Raw genomic sequence first — 21,677 nt, 5'->3', positions numbered from 1 at the left:
CACTCATTAGGGGTGCGCCCAGACACACAAACATGACACACACACAACGAACTCAGTTTTGATTTGTAATTTGTAATTTTTAAATAAATTATAACATGACTAACAGTGAAATAGTACAACTAAATAATTTTATTTTGTATTAATTTGCACTATATATTTAACTTTTTGGGAACATGTTAAAGTAGCTTTCCTCTCTGGCCAGCTTTAAGGGGGCGGCGCCCCTAGTGACCAGCCGCCACTGCTGCATACGTTTCCTACAACTTTACTTGGGGTTTTGTTAGGAGATAGACAGTGATGAGCCATTGTTAGGCACTTTTGCAACATTCACAAAAATTACTCACTACTTGTTCCATTTCTCGACTTGTTGCACGCCGGTCTGTAATTTTGGGTAGACTTCCAAGACCTGAAACTTGACGCAAGATGAAACAAACTTTGATTTGTTGTTTGACATGTCGGTTAAACGGCTTTGTGGGCGGGCACTGGCCAAAGAAAGCAGCGAAAAACAACAGACCTTCAGTATTGAAGGTCTGCCTACGCGAGACTATTTAAGAGCTGACTGAGACGTGCTCTCTCTTTTTCTCTGTCGCTCTTTCTATCTTTACCAGCGCATCGGCGATCAAATTGCTGTCATTAAAGTTTGAGCAGACAGTACTTCTAAAACACAATCGATCAAAGAATTGCAAAGGTATGATTTTATGAAACATTTGCAAATGTACCTCGCAAATCATGTAAATATGTGAAGAGGTTCAACTCTGTGACATCGCAAATGACTAAAAAGCAATTGCAGGCATTTGTAAAACAACTACAAAATTATCGTGGCACCATGATCAAAATAAACTCTGTTACTGCAGTAATTATATTTTAATGGGTACACTTTTTATGTAGGTTTGAAAGGAACTTAAACATTTAGTCCTGTGTCAATCATCATTAAAATCATATGGTAAACGGGAGTCTCTGCGCCCAGCCGCAATTCTTCTGGTATCCCTCCTCCTCATCTCCTCCTTTGCTGCAAATTTTTATTTCAGTTCTGTTACTTGAACTTGGAGCTTAAATCCGACCTAAGGTTCAAGCTGCCTTCGAAAACAGCAAGACAAGCTTGTTTACAATTAATTATTAAGACTAACTGTGCAGGCAAGCTCATGAAACAATGAAAGTAAAAAAAAACAATCCGCCAAAATGAAGTTTTACATGTCTATAGAAAATATACTATAAATAATGCAGTTATTAATTTTCCAAATGCATGGTTCTTTGATCTTTAAAGGTATAGCGAAGATTTTCTTTTTCCGGGTGGATCATCTATATTATTGGTCATCCCAGATGTCAATCATTCTGATGATATGTTGACGTATAACCGTCGTACATGCTTGTCCCTAGGTTCGCTTTCTGCACATGCGCACTTTCAGGTGCTACGGTTTCAACCATTCATTGAAGCTTGCGTTCTCGCTGTGTGTTTTTTTTTCCAAAATGTCTGAGGATCGCAAGAGAAAAAGTGTCTACGAATTGTATGACAAGAAGAGAAAGGACTATGAAGACAAAAACAAGACCAGAGTGTATTTCACACGCTGGCGTGAGTTTATAGGACCGGTTGGGGTTCCCATGCGAAGTTTCTACTGGAAAGGTACATTTTGTCATGCTATTTGGAGAAATCCATTTAAAGTGACTGCTAGTAAAAGTTGATGTAGGCTATGACTAGCGATGCTAGCCCTGGCACAAGTCACGAACCGCACAGACACGGTAAACATGCTGACAGCAACTTGTAAACAGAACGAAGAGAAGAACTACCTGCATGCTCTCTCTCTCTGTCTCGTGCACGCGTTTAACAGGCGTTCCCTCTCGGGAGGAGGTAGAGAGTTGCGCGTGTGCTTTTTTTAAAAAAATGTGGAGGGGCGGTTCTTTTAAATAATTCGGGAAAATCTTCCGCTATACCTTTAATTCTGCTTTCCTAGACTTTGAGATCCCCTGTGCTAACATCATACTAAAACATGCTTGCACAAGGAAAGACTCAATTTTAGGGTAAGATGCAATTTAACCCATTCTCACACTCTCACGCCACACATCCATTTTCTCACGCAGGGCCATGCCCACCATTGAGATTCTTGTGGTTTGTAATAAAAGTCATGAAATAATTGCCTAGTATGCCTAACTGTAAATACTGTACAACGCCTATCTCTATCTGGTCTGCCTCAATCAGCAGTCTAAAAGCGCTTGTCAATGTCAAAATGATGCGATGGCAAATTAAATCAAAGTAAGAAAGAGCAATACACAATGTAAGTAGCTAAACCAGTGCTCGCAGTACTGGAAATGTTGTATTTTAGGCTTTCAAGCATATCTTCACTTTCTCTTGTGTACCATTACTTCTCGTTGCTGCTACATTGGCGCAGAGTAGAGATGAGCCGGATACTCGGCTGAAACGAGTATTCGGTACGGATAAAGCACTTCTGCCGAGTACGAGTATTATACGAGTAATACGAGTCAATATGTGTGCTCGGATTTAATGAAATTCATCATTGGGTAGCTGATTGTGTCAGTGTTCTGTGATAGGCTAGTAGTAACAACGCCCCTCCTCTACACACATACAGATGTATTGTGTTGCTGTGTCCCGCTCTGCTCATTCACACACAGAAAAGCTCTCTGTCTCTCTCCCTCAGTCACTCGGGTTCGCGGTTCTTTTTCGTTAACGGTTAGCTTTTTACTTTGGGTTGTAACGTTAAAATACGTACTAACCAGCAGAGTTCTGGTAAACGTGGGTTCGTTCAGACGTGAATGCGACGCGCATCGCGTCTCTGCCTGTCTGAGAATTTTTTAAACCTTCAGCTGTCTCTAACCAGTAACCAGACACTGAGTGTCTGGCACGTTTTTGCTGTATTTCATACAAAAATAAAGGTATTAAGCTAGTGTTATAAATATTACAAATTAATTATTAAGCTACACACACACACACACACACACACACACACACACACACTCTCTCTCTCTGTGCGCATGCGTGTGCGACTGTTGAGCAAGCGTTGGTTGTGAGGAGTGTGTGGTGAGTGTGAACTGTTTATCTATTTTTCTCCCTTTGCTGTTTTTCTGGTCTTTCTACTAAATTTGTTTAGTATTTTCGTTTGTTTTTGTTGGGCCGCGTGCTATCCACTTTATTGGGAAAGAATGTCGCCCCTACGCGTGCAGGATTTGAGCTCACTCACGCGGCGGAATGCGGTTAAAGTTGGCGCCGCGGTGAGTGCAGTGGCGGATTTAGCAAATTAGGGGCCCTAGGCGAAGGTATTTTTTACTCCAAAATGAAGATGGAAAGCAGAGGTCACACAAAGTGCAGCACTACACAAACCAATAGAGAGTAAGTCAATGGGACAAAAACAGCCACAAACAGTAAATGAGGGAGAAATAATTTAAATCTGATGCTGCACAAAAACTAGCAATTCATCAAAGCCAATGTTGTTACTAATCTTTCACATACCCAAGACTGTGATAAAAGGTTTAAAAAAATCCAGTCTACAATCACTTTATATTAAAACTATATTTTCTTTGATGTTTTCTTCACAAACATAACAAAAGGGTTGTGAATTTTACCACAGTGTATTGTTGAGTTTTTAAAAAATGTTCAAAGCATTTTTTCCCAAAATATGTGTCAACATAAGATTTTTCACCAAAAATCATTCCATGTGCTCAAAGTTGTGGCCAAATTAACACTCAACAGCACCCCATAGTGAACGAAAACATCCCCAACATAACATCAGCAGGGCTCCAGACTAACAGAGACGTTGCACTGGCCTCAATTTGGTGGCACCAGTCACTGGGTGGTGTAAAACAAAAAATAAACACTAAAACTAAGTCCAAACATGTTTAATGCATGAATAATTCATTAAAACCTAAGTCCAAACAAGTTTAATGCATTAACAAATTAATTACAAATACAAATAATTGTATTCTTTATAATTTTTTTTACTTTACCATACGTATTATTTTTAACATATATTTGCCTTACTGTAAACCATTAAACTTACAATCAACTTTTTATTACTTTGTGGTAAAAGCTTTAGGCTACTTTAACACACACTTGAGTAAAGAAATCACATTCTTGTGCTGTAATCACTACAAAATGTCTCCATGCACTCTGAAGATATCATTTGGCCAGGACTTGTAATCTGAGGTACTGAGCACAATGTATTACGTTTTTTCTGACTTCTAGCGTGAATACGCAGTGTGCAGCGCTATTTTTAGGCTTTCATTGATTAAACTAAAGCATCTGATCTCCGCCTCTTTTATTAGTGTCATTTTGCGAGTGTGTGGAGGTTGTGGGGAGATTATTTCATCAACTGCGCTGGAATATCAGAGAAAGCTCTTACATACACATAAAAAACACTGTGCAGCATCGTTAATTACAACACCGGACTCTGACATCACATAATATTAGTTCGCGTCATTTTAAACCCGTCATTTCTCCCGAAAACGAAAGCAGAGGCTCTCGCCCGCAGTCTCCATAGACCACCCCTCAAAACAATCAGGGCAGAAGCGGTCAAAAGTGGACAAAAGAGACGGATTTAGAGAGGTGATATGCACCTGAGCTGTTACTATTACTAGCTATTACTAGCTTACCAAAAGCCCCATTTTCGCGTTTATATTTGTCTTTAAGTCTCTGTTCGTGTACTTTCCCAGTCCCCGTGTCACTTTGTGTTTATCTTTCGCGCCGCAGCGCGCACCGTTATGGACTAGTCCATTTCATTGTGAAAGAAGGGGGTGTAAGTGTTTAATGAGAGAACATGAACTGGACATTTTAACTACTATTTCAAAGTTTCAACGTATTTCTTAAGAATATTAATACAATTTACAATGCTTTTGAAGTGTTCGTGATGATAAGTCTTTTATTTATTTATGTAGGCTATTTATTAGGTTGGTTGGGGGCCCCCCTAATTTGACCGCCTACCTATGCCTCTATGGTAAGACCGCCTGGAGGAATGTTGTCTTGCCATTGGTGAGGTAGTGGGGCATGAGAGCGTGCTCTCCGCCTCCAGAATGAATAGTGCCATTGTGGTGTTTCTTGATAGCGTAGACAAAGTCAATGAAGTAGTCGAACACGGACTAGTTATTGATGGTGACTTTGTCTCTGTTCTTCCTCTTTCATCGCCAGCTAAGAGAGTCACTTTGTCAAATGTCCCACCGTTTGTAAGTGATGAAATTTTGACACTAGCTTTATCCCGATATGGTAAATTGGTATCTCCGATTAAAAAGATCTCAATCAATAGCGGATCGCCCCTGCTGAAACATATTGTTTCGTTTAGGCGTTTTGCGTATATGATTATTCAGGATGATGTTGAGCTAGATATGACACTACATTTTCGTATTGACAATTTTGAATACGTTATTTTTGTTACCACCGCGAAATCTAAGTGCTTTAGCTGCGGTAAAACTGGACATTTAATTTGCAATTGTCCTGACAAAGTTTCTGAAAAGGAAGTAAACGTAGTGAATGAGAGTACTGAGGATAGTGGTGGTGCTTTTGGTGTTGCCGACATAGTCGAGGGGGTAGTGTCGGAGCCGAGCTCGGCCGAGGTGGCTACAGGCGTTCCCGGTGAGAGCGTTGTTGCGTCGGCTCCACCGCAGTGTGAACTTTCGTGCACGATACGCAACAAAACACTTTCAGAAGCTAGTGTCAATGATTCGCCAACTGTTGCACAGGTTTCTGAGGATAAAAGAGATGAACAAAATGAAAGCGCTTTAGAGATTGATTCAGTGAAATCGCAAGAAGCATGTGCAACGGTTTGTGTGGAGGAAGAGCACTCTTTCAAAATCCCGCATAAAAGGAAGATGAGTAATAAAGCATTTGATGCTAAAATAAGTAAAACAAGTGAGGTGCAAGACAATATATATCAGGATACAGAAAGTGATGGTGGTTCTTCTGACTCTAGTACAACACTTTCTCAGGGGGAGTTCATTGGTCGGGATTACGGACTTGATGATATTAAGTTGTTTCTCAGATCAACAAAAAATAAAAGAGGTGTGCATGTGCAGGAATATTTTCCTGATGTTAAACAGTTCGCTGATAAAGCAAAAAGCCTAATGGCAGAGAGTTGCTTTACTAACAAAGAAGTCTATCGACTTAAGAAAATTGTGAGGAATCTCAATACTGCCTTAAACAATGATGATTGTTAATTTTAAAATAGCTGATGTTTTTTTGTTTTTTGGGTGTTTTTTCTTTTCTTTTTTCTTTTTTATGAGTGAAGTTCATGTAGCTACTTTAAATGTTAACGGTGCAAGAGATTCCAAAAAAAGAGCTACAATATATGAAGTAATAAAGCAGAAAGATATTGATGTTGTTTTGTTACAAGAGACTCATAGCGACACGAAAAATGCTGCTGATTGGGCAAGGGAGTTTGATGGTTTCCCTGTGTTAAGCCATAACACTGCATTAAGTGGGGGAGTTGCCATTTTATTCACAAAGAATTTTAGTCCTATCTCTTATGACGTTGATGAAATTGTAAAAGGTAGGCTTTTAAAAGTTAGAGCTGTTTTTGAAAGTTATGTGTTTATTTTTATTTGTGTGTATGTAGTAGTAGTAGTTTTTAGTTTTTATTGTCATTCTGTACATGTTGACACATGAGAACGAAATATGTACTCAGGACCAGCAGCGTAATAAAGTTAACATAGTATGTACATTAACTAATTAAATTACAATTTAATAGACTAAGATTATTTTAAAATAACAACTTAATAGGATATCAATGACTAAAAGTGCACCTTCTGTAATAAATAATCAAATTAATCATCAAGTTAAAAATTTAAAAACAATCCCTAAGGCAATACGTTTGTAAGTCTCACAGCCTCTGGGAAGAAGCTACATTTCAGTCTTTTTGTCCTGGTTTTAACACTTCTTAGCCTCCTGCCCGAGGGGAGTGGATCAAAAAGTTTGTTTGCCGGGTGAGAGGGATCTTTCATAATACAGGATGCTCTGCTTCTGCACCTGCTTATGTAAATTCCCTCCAGAGAAGGTAGGCTGCTCAAAGTAATTTTTTGGGCTGATTTGACTACCCTCTCCAATCTCCTCTTGTCAGCAGCAGAACAGTTTCCGTACCAGGCAGTGATAGAAAAGGTTAGTGTACTCTCCACTACACACCGATAGAAAGATAGCAGGACCGAAGTCCCAAGACCGGCTTGCTTCAGCCTCCGTAGAAAGTAAAGACGTTGTTGAGCCTTTTTTACAATGCTGGCGGTATTAATTACCCATGTAAGATCATTAGAGATGTATGTTCCAAGGTACTTAATGTTTGAAACCATTTCCACAGCTGATCCTCCAATGAACAGGGGAGAGGGGGTGCGGCTTTTTCTTCTAAAGTCCACGACCATTTCCTTTGTCTTCCCCACATTAATGCAGAGGTTGTTTGCTCTGCACCAGTCCACAAGTTCTTCCACCTCCTGTCTATAAAAGGACTCGTCATCATGGGATATCAGTCCCACCACAGCCGTATCATCAGCAAACTTCACGATATGACTACCCGGATACTTAGCTGAGCAGTCATATGTTAGAAGGGTGTACAGCAGGGGACTCAGGACACATCCCTGGGGGGAGCCGATGTTAAGGGTGACAGAGGAAGATGAAATGCCATGGATTTTAACTGATTGTGACCTATTTGTTAAAAAATCATGAACCCAATTACAAAGTGACGGCTTAAGTCCCAGTAAAAGCAATTTATTTACTAAAGTTTGTGGAACAATCGTGTTGAAGGCTGAACTAAAATCCAGGAAGAGCAGCCTGACATAGGAATCCCTATTCTCCAGGTGGGTGAGAGCAGAGTGGATAACTGATGAAACTGCGTCCGATGCAGACCTGTTCTCCCTGTAGGCATATTGATGGGGGTCCACATTAACATCAATAATATCCTTCATGTGGGCCATAACCAGCCTTTCAAAGCATTTCATGACTATCGGTGTCAGGGCCACAGGACGAAAATCATTCATGCATGTTACGGCCGAGCTTTTTGGAACAGGGATAATAGTTGATGTTTTGAAACACACTGGCACCACAGCCTGGGAGAGTGACAAATTAAAGATGTCAGTTAGCACTCCAGCCAGTTCATGAGCACAGTCCTTCAGAACCCTGCCTGGGATATTATCTGGGCCTGCTGCTTTCCGTGTCTTAATTCCCAGCAGTGTTTTCCTTACATCCTCAACGGACACACTTAAAGGCAATTCACCTGGGTGGAGTTTAAGTCCAGAAAAAGGGGTGGCATTTGCGGTCTCAAAGCGGGCATAGAATGTGTTTAAGGTATCAGGAAGTGATGGATCCTGAGGGCAACCATCGTCTCTCCTGCTATAGGCAGTAATGTTCTTGATGCCTTTCCACATTCTACGTGAGTCATTGGTGGAAAAATGACCCTGTATTTTCTGTGCATATTTAGTCTTTGCCCTCCTAATCCCCACATCTAAATCCCTCCTCGCCTTTCTCAGTGCAAGTGCGTCCCCCGTCCTAAAGGCTAAATCCCGTGCCTTTATAAGACAATGCACCCCTCCATTCAACCAGGGTTTCTGATTTGGACAGATAGTGATCTTCCTGGTAGTAGTAACATCATCAGTACATTTACTAATGTAACTACAAACAGAAGATGCATACTCCTCTAGGTCCACTCCACCAACACTGGTTGCTGCTTCTCGGAAAATCTGCCAGTTGGTGCGCTCAAAGCAGTCCTGGAGGATAAAGTCGGCTCCCTTTGGCCACACCGTGATGGTTTTAACCAAAGGCTTGATGTCTTTCAGCAAGGGACGATGAGCTGGAACCAGCAAGATGGAAATGTGGTCAGAAAAACCCAATTGGGGGCGGGGCACCGCTCTGTATGCTTCCCGTCTGTTAGTATACACACAGTCCAGCGTGTTGTTCCCCCTGGTTGGTATGGAGACGTGTTGATGGAACTGAGGCAGGACCTCTCTCAAATTTACATGATTAAAATCACCTGCTGCCACAAAAAATGCATCTGGATGTTTGTTCTGTAACGTAACGTACCGATATGGTCGTGAAGTTCCCCAAGAGCCGTGCTAACATTAGCACTCGGGGGGATATAAACAGCCACAATAAACACAACTGTGAACTCCCGGGGCAGATAATATGGTCTGCATTTCAATGTCAGATATTCCACCGCTTCAGAACAGTGGCTGCTTACCGGAGAGCAATTTGTACACCAGCCTTTGTTTATGTAAACACAGAGTCCTCCTCCACGAGTTTTCCCCGAGAGATGGTTTCGGTCGGCTCGGAAGAGGAGTAAACCATCAATTTGGTAAGATGAGTCTGGATTGTTGTTGCATAACCATGTCTCCGTTAACAAAACTACACAGCAGTTCCTCATTTCCTTATAGCTGCTCAGTCTGAGTCGCATTAGGTCCATCTTGTTGTCAAGCGAGCGGACATTTGCCAAAAAAAGCGTCGGAAACATAGGTCTGTTGTTAGCCTTTAATCTGGCTATAAGACCAGCCCGCTTACCCCTCTTCTGCCTCCTTACACAGCGCTTCCTCTTTCCCTTTAGCCGGTGTGTATCGCTTCTCCACCTCGCTGTGTTTAGGAGCTTTAGCCTGCCCAACATTGCTTTAAGCTGTGGTTTAAGCGCTATGTTGGTATTATTAAGTTTAAGAAGTCCATCTAAACTATACTTTACCACACAGTTCCTCATACTGGTATTAATAAAAGGGATTTGTAATCCGCGTGCCGGTAGCTGAGAAGCCGCTGCACTGTTGCGCGCCGCCATCATTGCATCATTTATCCTTCAATGTAATGTCCCAACTGCACCTGTGGAAAGAATTGTGTTTTTAGACACATTGTGTTCCACTTTACAAAATTGTTGCTCTGAAGACTTTTTGTTCCTAGGTGGTGATTTTAATTGTACTGAGCACAATTTAGATCGAAATCACATTGAGCCTAATTTGGTTTCACGCGTCTTATTCATATTATTAAAAAGTATGACTTATGTGACGTTTGGAGATCTTTAAATGGTAATGAGAGACAGTATACTTGGGTTCATATGCGTGATAATGCTATGTCATTGGCTAGGCTGGACAGATTTTATAGTTTTAATCACCATCTTAGTATTTTCAACAAATGTTACATAACACCAGTAAGTTTCTCAGATCACAGTATGGTGCACTGTAAGCTTATTTTAAGCTCAATTAAACCAAAAAGCGCATATTGGCATTTTAACACTAATTTGTTAAATGATAATTTTTTTAAAGAATTACAAAGTATAATGATGTACTCGCTCATCCCTAGCGCAGAGTCAAAGGGTGTTTAACTTTATGTGGCGCTGCACAGACCGATCAGTGTATGACATCAGAGTACCGCGAGAGCAAGTCAAAATATTACAAAATCTCATTTGGTTTGGTGTATTTTGAGTGTGACAGTCCCTCTATTAGCACCAATCAATCAGAAATCATCACTTTATGCTTCTCCTCTTTCTCAGTGGATACACTGAATCAAATCTGCTGTCATTTGCAGTTATATATATTTTACACAGACCAGTCATTAGACTTTTAAAGAATGTTTTGGGCACTATTATCAGGAGGAAAAGTATAATAGAATGATGTAAAATAATAACTATACGCTCAGGACTATAAACTCTGTAAAAGCTTTTATTTCAATTTAATATCTAAAATCTAATTGGATTTGTGTTGTAAACCATTCTTCTGCAGACTTTTACAACAATTCAACACAGAAATAATAAAAAAATTACATTATTATCAAATAAGATGTTTGGCAAATGGTTACTTAAAGAGGCATCATCTTAGTCTTAATCAGTGTTGGGGGTAACGCATTACAAGTAACGTGCATTACGTAATAATATTACTTTTCTGAAGTAACGAGTAAAGTAACGCATTACTTTATAAATGTACACATTAATATTTTAGTTACTTTTTCAAAAAAGTAATGCAAGTTACTTTTTTAGTTTAATTAATTAAAAAAATATTATGTACTGAATTAAACTAAACGTTTGAGTCAGAAACTAAGATGGCAGGCCAAAGCTCGACATTTTTGTGTTGAAATATGCAATTTCTGAATGCAGAAGTTTTCAGTCATAAAAACACCTGCAAGGCCTGAAAGAGATCAAGCAAAAGTAACGAAGAAGTAACGTAAGCATTACTTTCAATGAAAAGTAACTAAGTAACGCAATTAGTTACTTTTTTGGGGAGTAACTTAATATTGTAATGCATTACTTTTAAAAGTAACTTTCCCCAACACTGGTCTTAATCATTTAATAAATAATAATTAAAGTATATTAACCACCACAAAATGCCAACCTTCTACGCACCCCTGAACACCCTTTTCCTCTGGTAAATCTCACTTTATGCATAACTCAAAAGTCGTCAGCCCTGATTATGATCATAGTTTGGTATAAGCGTATAATTCCTCCTTTTATCTACAATATAACCAGACTGAGAAAAATATGTGTGCGTGCACCATCAACATTAGAACATTTTTTTGCATGTGAATAAGTGAATAAAACTCTGTGTTTAAAAATTTATTTCAGGATCTTGAATACAACATCATCTCTCTGATAAAGAAAGAACTGAAGTTTTTCAAGAGACTGTTGAGCTCAGATTATCCTACATGCTCCGAGAGAGAGGAGGAGGAGGATGAAGATCAGATCAGAGAGGAGCTTCTGAAGATCACACTACATGTCCTACAGAAGATGAACCAGACAAACTTCGCTGATAAAATACAGACCAGTAAGAGAGTCACGAACTCTTTCCTGTACATTACCTTAATTTACTTTTATTTGAAATATATTTTAATGCATTCACATCCATTTCTCTTCATCTACACAACAGATCTTTTACCTTTGTTTGTGAAAAACCACAAATCCAGACTAAAGGACAAATTCCAGAGAATAAATGAAGGAATATCAAGTCAAGGAAACTCAAGACTTATGAATGAGATCTACACAGAGCTGTACATCACAGAGGGAGGGAGTGAAGAACTCAATAATGAACATGAGGTGAGACAGATTGAGACAACATCCAGAAGATCAGAGACACAAGAAACACCAATCAAATGTAATGACATCTTTAAAGCTTTACCTGGACAAGACAAACGCATCAGAACTGTGCTGACTAAAGGAGTTGCTGGAATTGGAAAAACCGTCTCTATTCAGAAGTTCATTTTGGACTGGAGTAAAGGAAAAGCAAATCAGGATCTTCACTTCATATTTCCACTTCCATTCAGAGAACTGAATCTGATGAAGAACAGAAATATCAGTCTGATGGATCTTCTTCATCAGTTCTTCATAGATACAAAAGAACTGAGATCAAGAGACTTTGATGTCTATAAAGTTGTGTTTATCTTTGATGGTCTGGATGAGTGTCGACTTCCTCTAGATTTCTCAAACAATCAGAGTTTGTTTGATGTAAGAGACACAGCGCCAGTGGATGTGCTGTTGACAAACCTCATCAAGGGGAATCTGCTTCCTTCTGCTCTGATCTGGATAACATCACGACCAGCAGCAGCCAATCAGATTCCTCCTGACTGTGTCCACCAGATCACAGATGTACGAGGATTCAATGATCCTCAGAAGGACGAGTATTTCATTAAGAGAATAAATGATAAGAGTTTGGCCAACAGAATTATCAAACACATCAAATCATCCAGGAGTTTGTACATCATGTGTCACATCCCAGTCTTCTGTTGGATTACAGCCACTGTTCTAGAGAGAATGTTGAGTGAATCAGAGAGTCAAGCAGAGATCCCCAAGACTCTCACTCAAATGTTTACACATTTCCTGATCTTTCAGACAAAACTGAAGAGTCAAAAGTATGATGGGAAATGTGAAGTAGATCTCCAGCAGGCTAAAAAGAGTCTTCAATCACTGGGAAAACTGGCTTTTCAACAGCTGGAGAAAGGGAATCTGATCTTCTATGAGGAGGATCTGAGAGAGTGTGACATTGATGTCAGAGAAGCTTCAGTGTACTCAGGAGTTTGTACTCAGATCTTCAGAGAGGAGTTTGGACTGAACCTGGGGAAGGTCTACAGCTTTGTGCATCTGAGCATTCAGGAGTTTCTCGCTGCTTTATTTGTCTTTCTTACATTTCCTCCAGAAACATCAGGATCAACTATGAGTGATTTACTGAAGAGTGAAGTGGACAAAGCCTTACAGAGTGAGAACGGACACCTGGACCTTTACCTCCGATTCCTTCTGGGTCTCTCACTGGAGTCCAATCAGATGATCTTACGAGATCTACTGACACAGACAGGAAGAAGATCTGACAGCAGACAGGAAATAGTTGAGTACATTAAGATGAAGATTAGAGAAAATCAATCTCCAGAGAAATCCATCAATCTGTTTCACTGTCTGAATGAACTGAATGATCAATCTCTAGTGAACGAGGTACAAACATATCTGAACAGAAAAGACAACAGTCATCTCTCTGGAGTCAAACTCTCTCCCTCTCAGTGGTCGGCTGTGGTGTTTGTGTTACTGAACTCAGATCAGAAGCTGGATGAGTTTATACTGAGTAAATATTATACATCAGATGAATGTCTTCAGGGGCTGCTGCCAGTGATCAAAGCATCCAGAAAAGCTGAGTGAGTCATTTAATCTTTAAATTAAATAATAGAGATGAGTTTATGAAGAGAGTTTGTATGTTAGATGATAAACAGTGCGTTGTTGTTATGTTGGTGTAAGTTTGTGTAGTTTAATATGTCTGTATATTTAGTGTTCAGGAGTGAAGACAGACACAGATTCAGTCAGTTATGAATCAGTGTTATTCGGTGTTTGGTCATTGGTGAGGTGTTGATGTCTCCATGGCCGCAATTGCTATAGGCAAACTAGGCGGTTGCCTAGGGCAACAGATGTGTTGGGGGCGCGGGCGCGCTCTGGTGTAGCGGGGGGAGAGGAGTTGCGTTACCTTAAGCGCGGTGATCTAAAATAATTGTACTTCGCAACATTCGGTGGCTTTACTACGCTACTATCAAATGGTAATAAGTAATGAATATATGTATTTAATATAAGTTTAAATGACTTGTTCGAAAGTCTCGTGAGACGTTGTAGAGGCTGCGTGTGGTGTGAGAGGTGGCTACACATCACCTTTAGCGTGCATAGATGAAAGGAGCAGAGGAAGGCGTGTGCGTTGTGCAAGCTTTCGGAGGCAGATCACGCGCTGCCTCAAGTTCGCTCTATGTTTTCAATCCAAGAGGTCAAAAAGAATACTTTCAAGATATTATAAAGACAACACTGTGTGATGAAAATGTTATTTTGTCCTGAAAATTAAAACTTCAGAAGGTTGAAATATTTGAATATGCAGGAAATATTTACAGACTTAGTGTTATTTGTGATCTAAAATTCTGAATGTCCAGTGTCAACTTACTCATCTTGTGTTCATCTGACTGAACTGATCTGATGTTTGTCATCTTCATTCACACACAACTGATTCTCATTCTACATTCATTTACACTTGTTTTCTTTATATCTGACTGTGAGTGATAGTAAAAGTTTTAGTTTAACACACTGTTATCTTGTTATTTCTCTCTCAGTCTGAGTGACTGTAATCTGACAGAGAAAAGTTGTTCATCATTGAGTTCAGTTCTCATCTCAAACTCCTCAAGTCTGACAGAACTGAAACTGAGTGGAAATAATCTGTATGATTCAGGAGTGAAGCTTCTCTCTGATGGACTGAAGAATACAAACTGTAAACTCAAGATATTAAAGTAAGTGAAGTGATGGATCTGTAATGTGTTCAACAGATCTGAATCAATTTCAATGTTGTGCAGTGACCGAAAATAAATGAAATAAACTGTCAACCAATAAAAATCACATTAAACATCACATTAGTGTCAATAGATGAAGTTTGTGTGTTGTGATGTTTGATCTGCTGAAGTATGAGTGTAAAAGTCATCTTGTGTTTATCTGAAACCCCATTCACAAAGACCTTTGGTCCCAGAAAATACCCGTAAAATTGCCAGACAAGCGTCTATGTGAACACAAACTCGTCCCGTTAATCTTCTGGGATCGTTGCCGGAAAGAGGACCTAGTCAGATACATGGAAAACCCTCTGTGTGAACAAGAAGTCGAAACAATGCCGTAATGGGCGTGTCGTAGTGAGGACACGTGCGTCATCACAACAAAAGTTATGGTTCAGCTCCTTAAAACGAGAGATAACATCCATATAAACATTCACCACGAGAAATGTTGAAACTAGATTGAAGCAGTTATCAGGAAATGATAAATGAGACGCATAAACAATGACACACGTGCCGTAGTGAGGATGCGCGTGTCATGGCAACATGAAGTTGGTTCAACTCTTTAAAAGGAGGGATTTACAACATTCACGACGAGAAATGTCAGCAAACTGGACTGAAGCAGATATCAGGTAAGTTAGCTCGTCACTTACTGCGTTGAAACGGAGATCATTCAGCAGCATAAAAAGAATATCGCGTCACGTGCTCATTTGAGCTATAATAAACGAAGATGCTCGCGCGTCATCCCAACAAGATATATCGTTCAGCTCCTCAAAATGCGGGTTTTAAATGCATATAAACAATCACGATGAGAAATGTCTGAAAACTGTATTAAAGCAGAGATCAAGGAGCTTGTCAAATATCCATTCTGAACCTGAGATCATTCACCAGCATAGAACTGTGCGTTCATGCGCTCCTTTGTAGTCTTATTATAAACAAAAATCCACGTGAGTGGTTTCTGGAGAGAGACATAATAAATAATATGCAAACTTCAGACGCTGCGAAGAAGAGAGGGCGGGACTTTTAACAGGTCACGTGTCTTTCCGGGACCATCAGATGCCGGGTAATCATGGCAGTGTGAATGAACAAAAAATCTAATGATTCCAGAAAAATCCAGGATGCATTTTACGTGTATTTTCCAGAATGTCTGTGTGAAAAGGGCTTGACTGAACTGATCTGATGTTTGTCATCTTCATTCCCACACAACTGATTCTCATTCTATATTCATTTACACTTGTTTTCTTTATATCTGACTGCGAGTGATAGTAAAAGTTGTAGTTTAACACACTGTTATCTTGTTATTTCTCTCTCAGTCTGTGGCGCTGTAATCTGACAAAGAAAAGTTGTTCATCATTGAGTTCAGTTCTCAGCTCAAACTCCTCAAGTCTGACAGAACTGAACATGAGTCTCAATAATCTGCAGGATTCAGGAGTGAAGCTTCTCTCTGATGGACTGAAGAATACAAACTGTAAACTCAAGATATTAAAGTAAGTGAAGTGATATGGATTTGTAATGTGTTCATCAGATCTGAATTGACTTCAATGTTGTGCAGTTACTGAAAATAAATTTTATAAAATGTCAGCCAATAAAATCACACATTAGACATCACTTTAGTGTCAATAGATGAAGTTTGTGTGTTTTGATGTAAAAAGTCATCTTAAGTTCATCTGACTGACCTGATCTGGGGCCGTATTCATAAAGAATTTTATCTTACCACTAAGAGTACTCCTAAATCGCACTAAAAGATTTTAGCTAGGAGTTTTCTCTTACAAGTTATTCACAACGCCTTTCAGACCTACTTTTAGTAAGGAAAAATGACAACTCCTAAACTAAGAGTGAGTCTTTGTTACTACGGATGACGTCAATTCCCATGCATGAGCTTCCTCTAACAACCACGGTGATTGGTTGTTAGATGACAAGGCTGTCATGCTGAACATAACACAGACCCAGATAGCAATGAGTCGGCGGACCACCGGCGGTTCTCTGGAGGCAGTAGAAGCGTCATAAGGGCGTAATTGCAAACACGTTTGACGGCAGCCACCTGTCTACCGCCTTCAATCCGCGGCTGGCCCGCCGGGCAACCGCCGTTTGGCCGCCTTTATATTGAAGGCGGCTCTTTCGCGGCCCGTCGGAGGCAAACGCTATTTTCGAGCGATTTGCCGCCGCTTATTGTATATATATATTTAAATAATATTTATATAGGCTAATTCTAGCATGCAGTTTATCAAAAATAATGATTGATAAACCAGACAAATTCTCATTTGGATTTTTTTATTCCACATTTCAAAGTACAGTAACAGTCATTGAACCAAGATGTGTAAGAGCACTGAAATATAAATAACTGAAAAATAAAAAAGTACTAAAGAACATGCAGGTTTCAAAATAAATTCTATTTAAAAAAAAACATTACAAGCAAATTAAAACATTTCATTTACAACAATTGTTAATAATTTAGAGGTCATCTCTGGGATGAAAAGAATTAGGCTACCAGTAAACATAATATTAAGTAATGAGGATATTTGGTACCAAAGAATGTGCAGCATACCAAATAAATCGTCATTTCTAACATTAGGATAAGTGTTAATAATTTAGAGTAAAGCTCTGGACTAGAATACACTATTATAATGGCATTGCTGACCTGGGACACAATATTTTCACTTTGCTGCGATAAGATCTGTCTCTTTTGAATTAAAAATAAACAGATACTTTATTGATCCTCAATGGGAAATTCAAGGTCCCAGTAGCTTATAACCACACACATCAACATAAACAGACTGATAGAAAAACAAATCCACATGACTTAAAAAAACAGTAAAAGACATTTAAGATATTAAAACGAAGATCCACATTAATGTAATGTATAAGCATGAGGCGCTTATGATCAGTACTTTATCTCGTGCACCTGTATAAAGGACAAACAACCTCGCCATTCTGTATCTATCCGAGGAGCTGCCATCAAGGCAGGGTCCCAGGGAATTTGAAAAAAAAAGAAAAGTAATTTTCACAGTGAAGTGTGGATTGGTTGAGTGTAGTGTGACACTTCAAGCTTCTTTAGGGTTCTTGATGTTACTGACTGCAGGATAAAGAAAGTAGTCAGCCTCGGTTTAAGGGGTCAGCTGCGGGTCCCTCACAGCTGTGTGCCGCCTTTTTCCACATTCACGGTCAGATGCTCCTTTCAGGTAACGCGTAACATTAACCTGGACAGCCCCATCAGTGGCATCCTGGTTTTGCCGGGTTCTTTCGGATGGCTCCTGTAGAAAATACAGAACTGTCATTCTATTTGAATAACATAAGCCCATACACATCTACTTAAATATAAAAATCTAACTTACTTTGAACAATGGTCTCAGAAACAGGTCTCTAAAACATGCTTGATTCCCTACACCAGTCCAGGTTGTATTAATGGAAAGGTGATTAGAGAAGATACTCTAAAGCTGAAAATTCAAAAAAAAAAGTTACAAATTACATTTCTCTGAATTTTCTTATACATAAATGTGAGACAGGCTGTGGATTCAGACTGTATATGCAGTGTACAAACTTAATTGTACTTTTTAGATTACCCTATTGTGACATTAGCACACTTACAAATTGTTCCTGGAGCTTTTTATCCTGCCTCCAAGTGTTGTCAAGCAACGCCAAACGTGAGCCGCTGTCATCCAAAGCTACAAAATGAAAGGCATATGGTAATTTTGGACCTACATCACAGACAAAAAAAAGGTTAAATTTAAGAAAGAGTGCATTTTCTTACCTGCTCGTTCACTACGTTCCCTCAGGGTTTGGTTCTTCTCCCTTACATGACAAAAAATGATTTTTAGGGGTCAAGCACCGAAGGTGCTGAGACACCTATTGGAATTGTACTTTTTTCTTCTTCTTAGCCATTGGTGTCTATGGCAGCCCTATGAACCGGATGTAGGAAAATGATGAAATTTGGCACAGTTGTAGTGGAGGTCATAAATAGTCAGGTGGTCAAAAATGGGGTCTCTAGCGGTAACTCTATAGCGCCACCAGCAGTGCAAAAATTCAATGTTCAAATGGTTATAACTGCAGATCCGTTTGATCTATGAAAATTCTACTTAGTACACGTGATTGCTCTCCTCATGCTTATTGTTTTTAATACCTTACAGTAAGACTCCACCCATTACAGTAGCAGCCATTTTGAAATGTACAGTATTTAGTTTTTTCGCTACTCCTCCTTCAAATTTGGTTCAATTGTTATGAAATTTGGCACAGGTGATCTTTGTAGTGAGCCGCACAGAAATGACCGAACAGAATTTTGATATTTATCTTTTTTCAAAAGTAATAAATGCGCAAACTTAACGAGGTTGACGCAAAAATGGTTCTGAAGCTGTACCTCGGTCATTCTTTGATCAATTGAAATGAAATCTGGTACACTTAATGTGGACCATGAACTTGGGGTTCATGCCAAATTTGGTGACAGCGCCACCTATGGGTCATGAGATATGAAAATAGGCTATTTTTGCCCATAACTTCTGAACTGTTTGTCAGAAAATTATGGTCTTGATGTCTATGGATTGCTTACATCATGCCGCATCTGTCGATGTGTATTATGCCGGGTTTTACCAAACCGCCTGTCCGCCATTTTGAAATTTCACATAATTTGTGGTATATTTTTTGAACTATTGGACATATCCGCGCAAAAATGAGTAAGGAGCTTCGACATGATGTCCTGAAGGTACCTGGGAAGTCAGAGTACAGCGCCACCTAGGGGTTATAAACTATAACAGTTCTTATGGAACTGCTTATAACTTCTGAATACTTTGTCTGATATTAATTTCTTTGTGAAATTGTATTCACTGGTTTATGCCGATTGCAACGATACCTCATTTGTCATTTTCCAACATTCTATTCATGTGTTATTGTAAGCCATATGGTAAATGATCTTTTCGCTACTCCTTTTACAAATTTTGTTTATTTTATGCCAGGTTCTGCTGGTATAATGTTTGGAGCAATCCGCACAGGAATGACTGAACAGATTTTTCTGGCACCTAGGCAGTTTTTTGAGAAATACCTCTGTAAAGTTGATCGTGCCTGTGATGTTGTCTATTTGTCATAGTTAATTACTGTATATTACATTTTATAGCGTTGCTCTACAGAATGTTTTTCTTGTCTTCAATCTCACTTGAGCTTTTTGATTCTCATATACATTTTATTTCTGTTATTTCTGCTCTGTGGTGTCATTTCTACATCTTTGGTAATTGGCATATATCAATCCTGCATCTCTGTAATCTCTTTTCTGCTGTCCCTTGAACTGTGTCAACTGAGTGGCGTGGCGAGTAAGGAAACCGCATATAGATTCTGAGTTCTTGGGTTCGAATCCCACCTGAGTCATGATGTTTTGTTCTTCCTCATCAATTCTTCTCAACCTGTCTGTAGTTCACATGTGTTCTATTTTTCCATGTTTGCTGTTGTTGCTCTGCATTGTGGTGCTTCTGCTGTGTCTTTCCTGCAATCTTTGGTGATTGACATATGTTAATCCTTTCAGCTCTCTAATCTCTTGTCTGCTGCCTCATGAACTTTGTCAACTGAGTGGCACATCTAGTTAACCAGATCCATTGAGATTCTGAGTTCCTGGGTTCGAATCCCACCTGAGTCATGACGTTTTGTTCTTCCTCATCAATTCTTCTCAACCTGTCTGTAGTTCACATGTGTTCTATTTTTCCATGTCTGCTGTTGTTGCTTTGCATTGTGGTGGTTCTTGCTGTGCTTTGTGTGCTTGCTGTGCTTTGTGTGCTTGCTGTGCTTTGGGAGTTTGCTGTGCTTTGTGTGCTGGTTGTGCTTTGTGAGCTTGCTGTGCTTTGTGAGCTTTGTGTGCCTGCTGTGATTTGTGTGCTTTGTGTGCTTGCTGTGCTTTTTGTGCTTGCTGTGCTTTGTGTGCTTGCTGTGCATTGTGAGCTTGCTGTGCTTTGTGTGCTTGCTGTGCTTTGTGTGCATTGCGCCGAAGGTGCTTGACCCCGTGTTGATGCTTGCAGCTATATTTTGTCTTGTTTTCTAATACAAACATCTAAAAACTCCCAAACTGAAACACATCGACCCGGCAAGCAAATGGCCAAAGATACCAGGTCCTGTCCATTGAAATAAATGATGAAAATCAAGAGCTTTTCTTTTTACTTAAAACAAGTTAAAATATCTACCGGTGCCTAACCCTAAGAAAAATAAACTTAAATGAAGTTGATTGAATTAAGTTGAAACTGGAATTAAGTTTATTTTTCTTACTGCACAGGCAAATATTTTGACTTGTTTTATATAAATTAAAAAACTCTTGATTTTCATCATTTATTTCAATAAACAAAACCTAATATCTTAAGCCACTTGCTTACCAAGTCAATGCATCTCAACCTAAGAACCTTCAGATATCAACATTAAAAGACAAGACAAAAGAAAACTAAGCAAGACATTCATTTTTTTGCAGTGCATGGCTTGGTTCTCCCCCCTCAGGGCTTGGTATTCATTCTGGAGTCTCTAGAAATCTACATTATAAAAAAAAAACAATAACTAAAGGCACTATTTTCAACACTGTTAAAACACTGCCCAGTAAGATAAAGGTAAAATCGATGTTGGAAAATAATGAAAGACATAAAGGAAATTTCCAGTCAAGTGCATAAATCAAAGACATGCAAAAATGTTCACCTAAGTGCATGAAATATTTTCAATATATTTTACACATATTACTGTATAATCGCTTCAGAGTTTCAAAGTAACTTAAATGTCATTTCCTGAACCTTCAAGAATCTGTTATAAACCCTACCGGCTTTAGATGCATGTAAAACATGCTTGAACTCAGGTTGTAAAAAAGGAAACTAACTGAAAATACACTAAACATAACGTATCTTTGCTTTGGAGCAAAACACCTATCCTATTTGATATAATTTACATATATAGGCTATTATGATTTTATAGCCGCTTCAAATGTGAAAGGTAGTTATGCTGTCAGTAAACTCCTATGGCCAATGGT

At 39.2% G+C, this 21,677-nt stretch overlaps 1 protein-coding gene and 1 long non-coding RNA gene across 3 annotated transcripts in view; one reads left to right on the top strand and one right to left on the bottom strand.

Annotated features, from left to right (window-relative positions):
- The window catches only part of LOC129446070 (NLR family CARD domain-containing protein 3-like), a 77,034-nt gene that overhangs the window by 24,993 nt on the left and 30,364 nt on the right, over positions 1-21,677 (top strand). The window contains exons 5-7 of one of the 2 annotated variants that reach the window (XM_073873774.1): positions 11,502-13,552; positions 14,501-14,674; positions 16,018-16,191. In XM_073873774.1, coding sequence (XP_073729875.1) covers positions 11,502-13,552; positions 14,501-14,674; positions 16,018-16,191 — 2,399 coding nt within the window. The remainder of the gene's footprint in view (positions 1-11,501; positions 13,553-14,500; positions 14,675-16,017; positions 16,192-21,677) is intronic. The other variant, XM_073873775.1, reaches the window with a different exon arrangement.
- LOC129446079 (uncharacterized) lies at positions 16,754-18,443 on the bottom strand. The gene is made up of 3 exons (XR_008645034.2): positions 18,290-18,443; positions 18,037-18,138; positions 16,754-17,955 (listed from the first exon to the last, which is right to left on the bottom strand). It is a non-coding gene; the product is annotated as an uncharacterized lncRNA (long non-coding RNA).

The sequence above is a fragment of the Misgurnus anguillicaudatus genome, chromosome 12, assembly GCF_027580225.2.
Source record: "Misgurnus anguillicaudatus chromosome 12, ASM2758022v2, whole genome shotgun sequence".
Lineage (NCBI taxonomy): Eukaryota > Metazoa > Chordata > Actinopteri > Cypriniformes > Cobitidae > Misgurnus > Misgurnus anguillicaudatus.
This window is presented reverse-complemented; position numbering and strand designations above follow the sequence as displayed.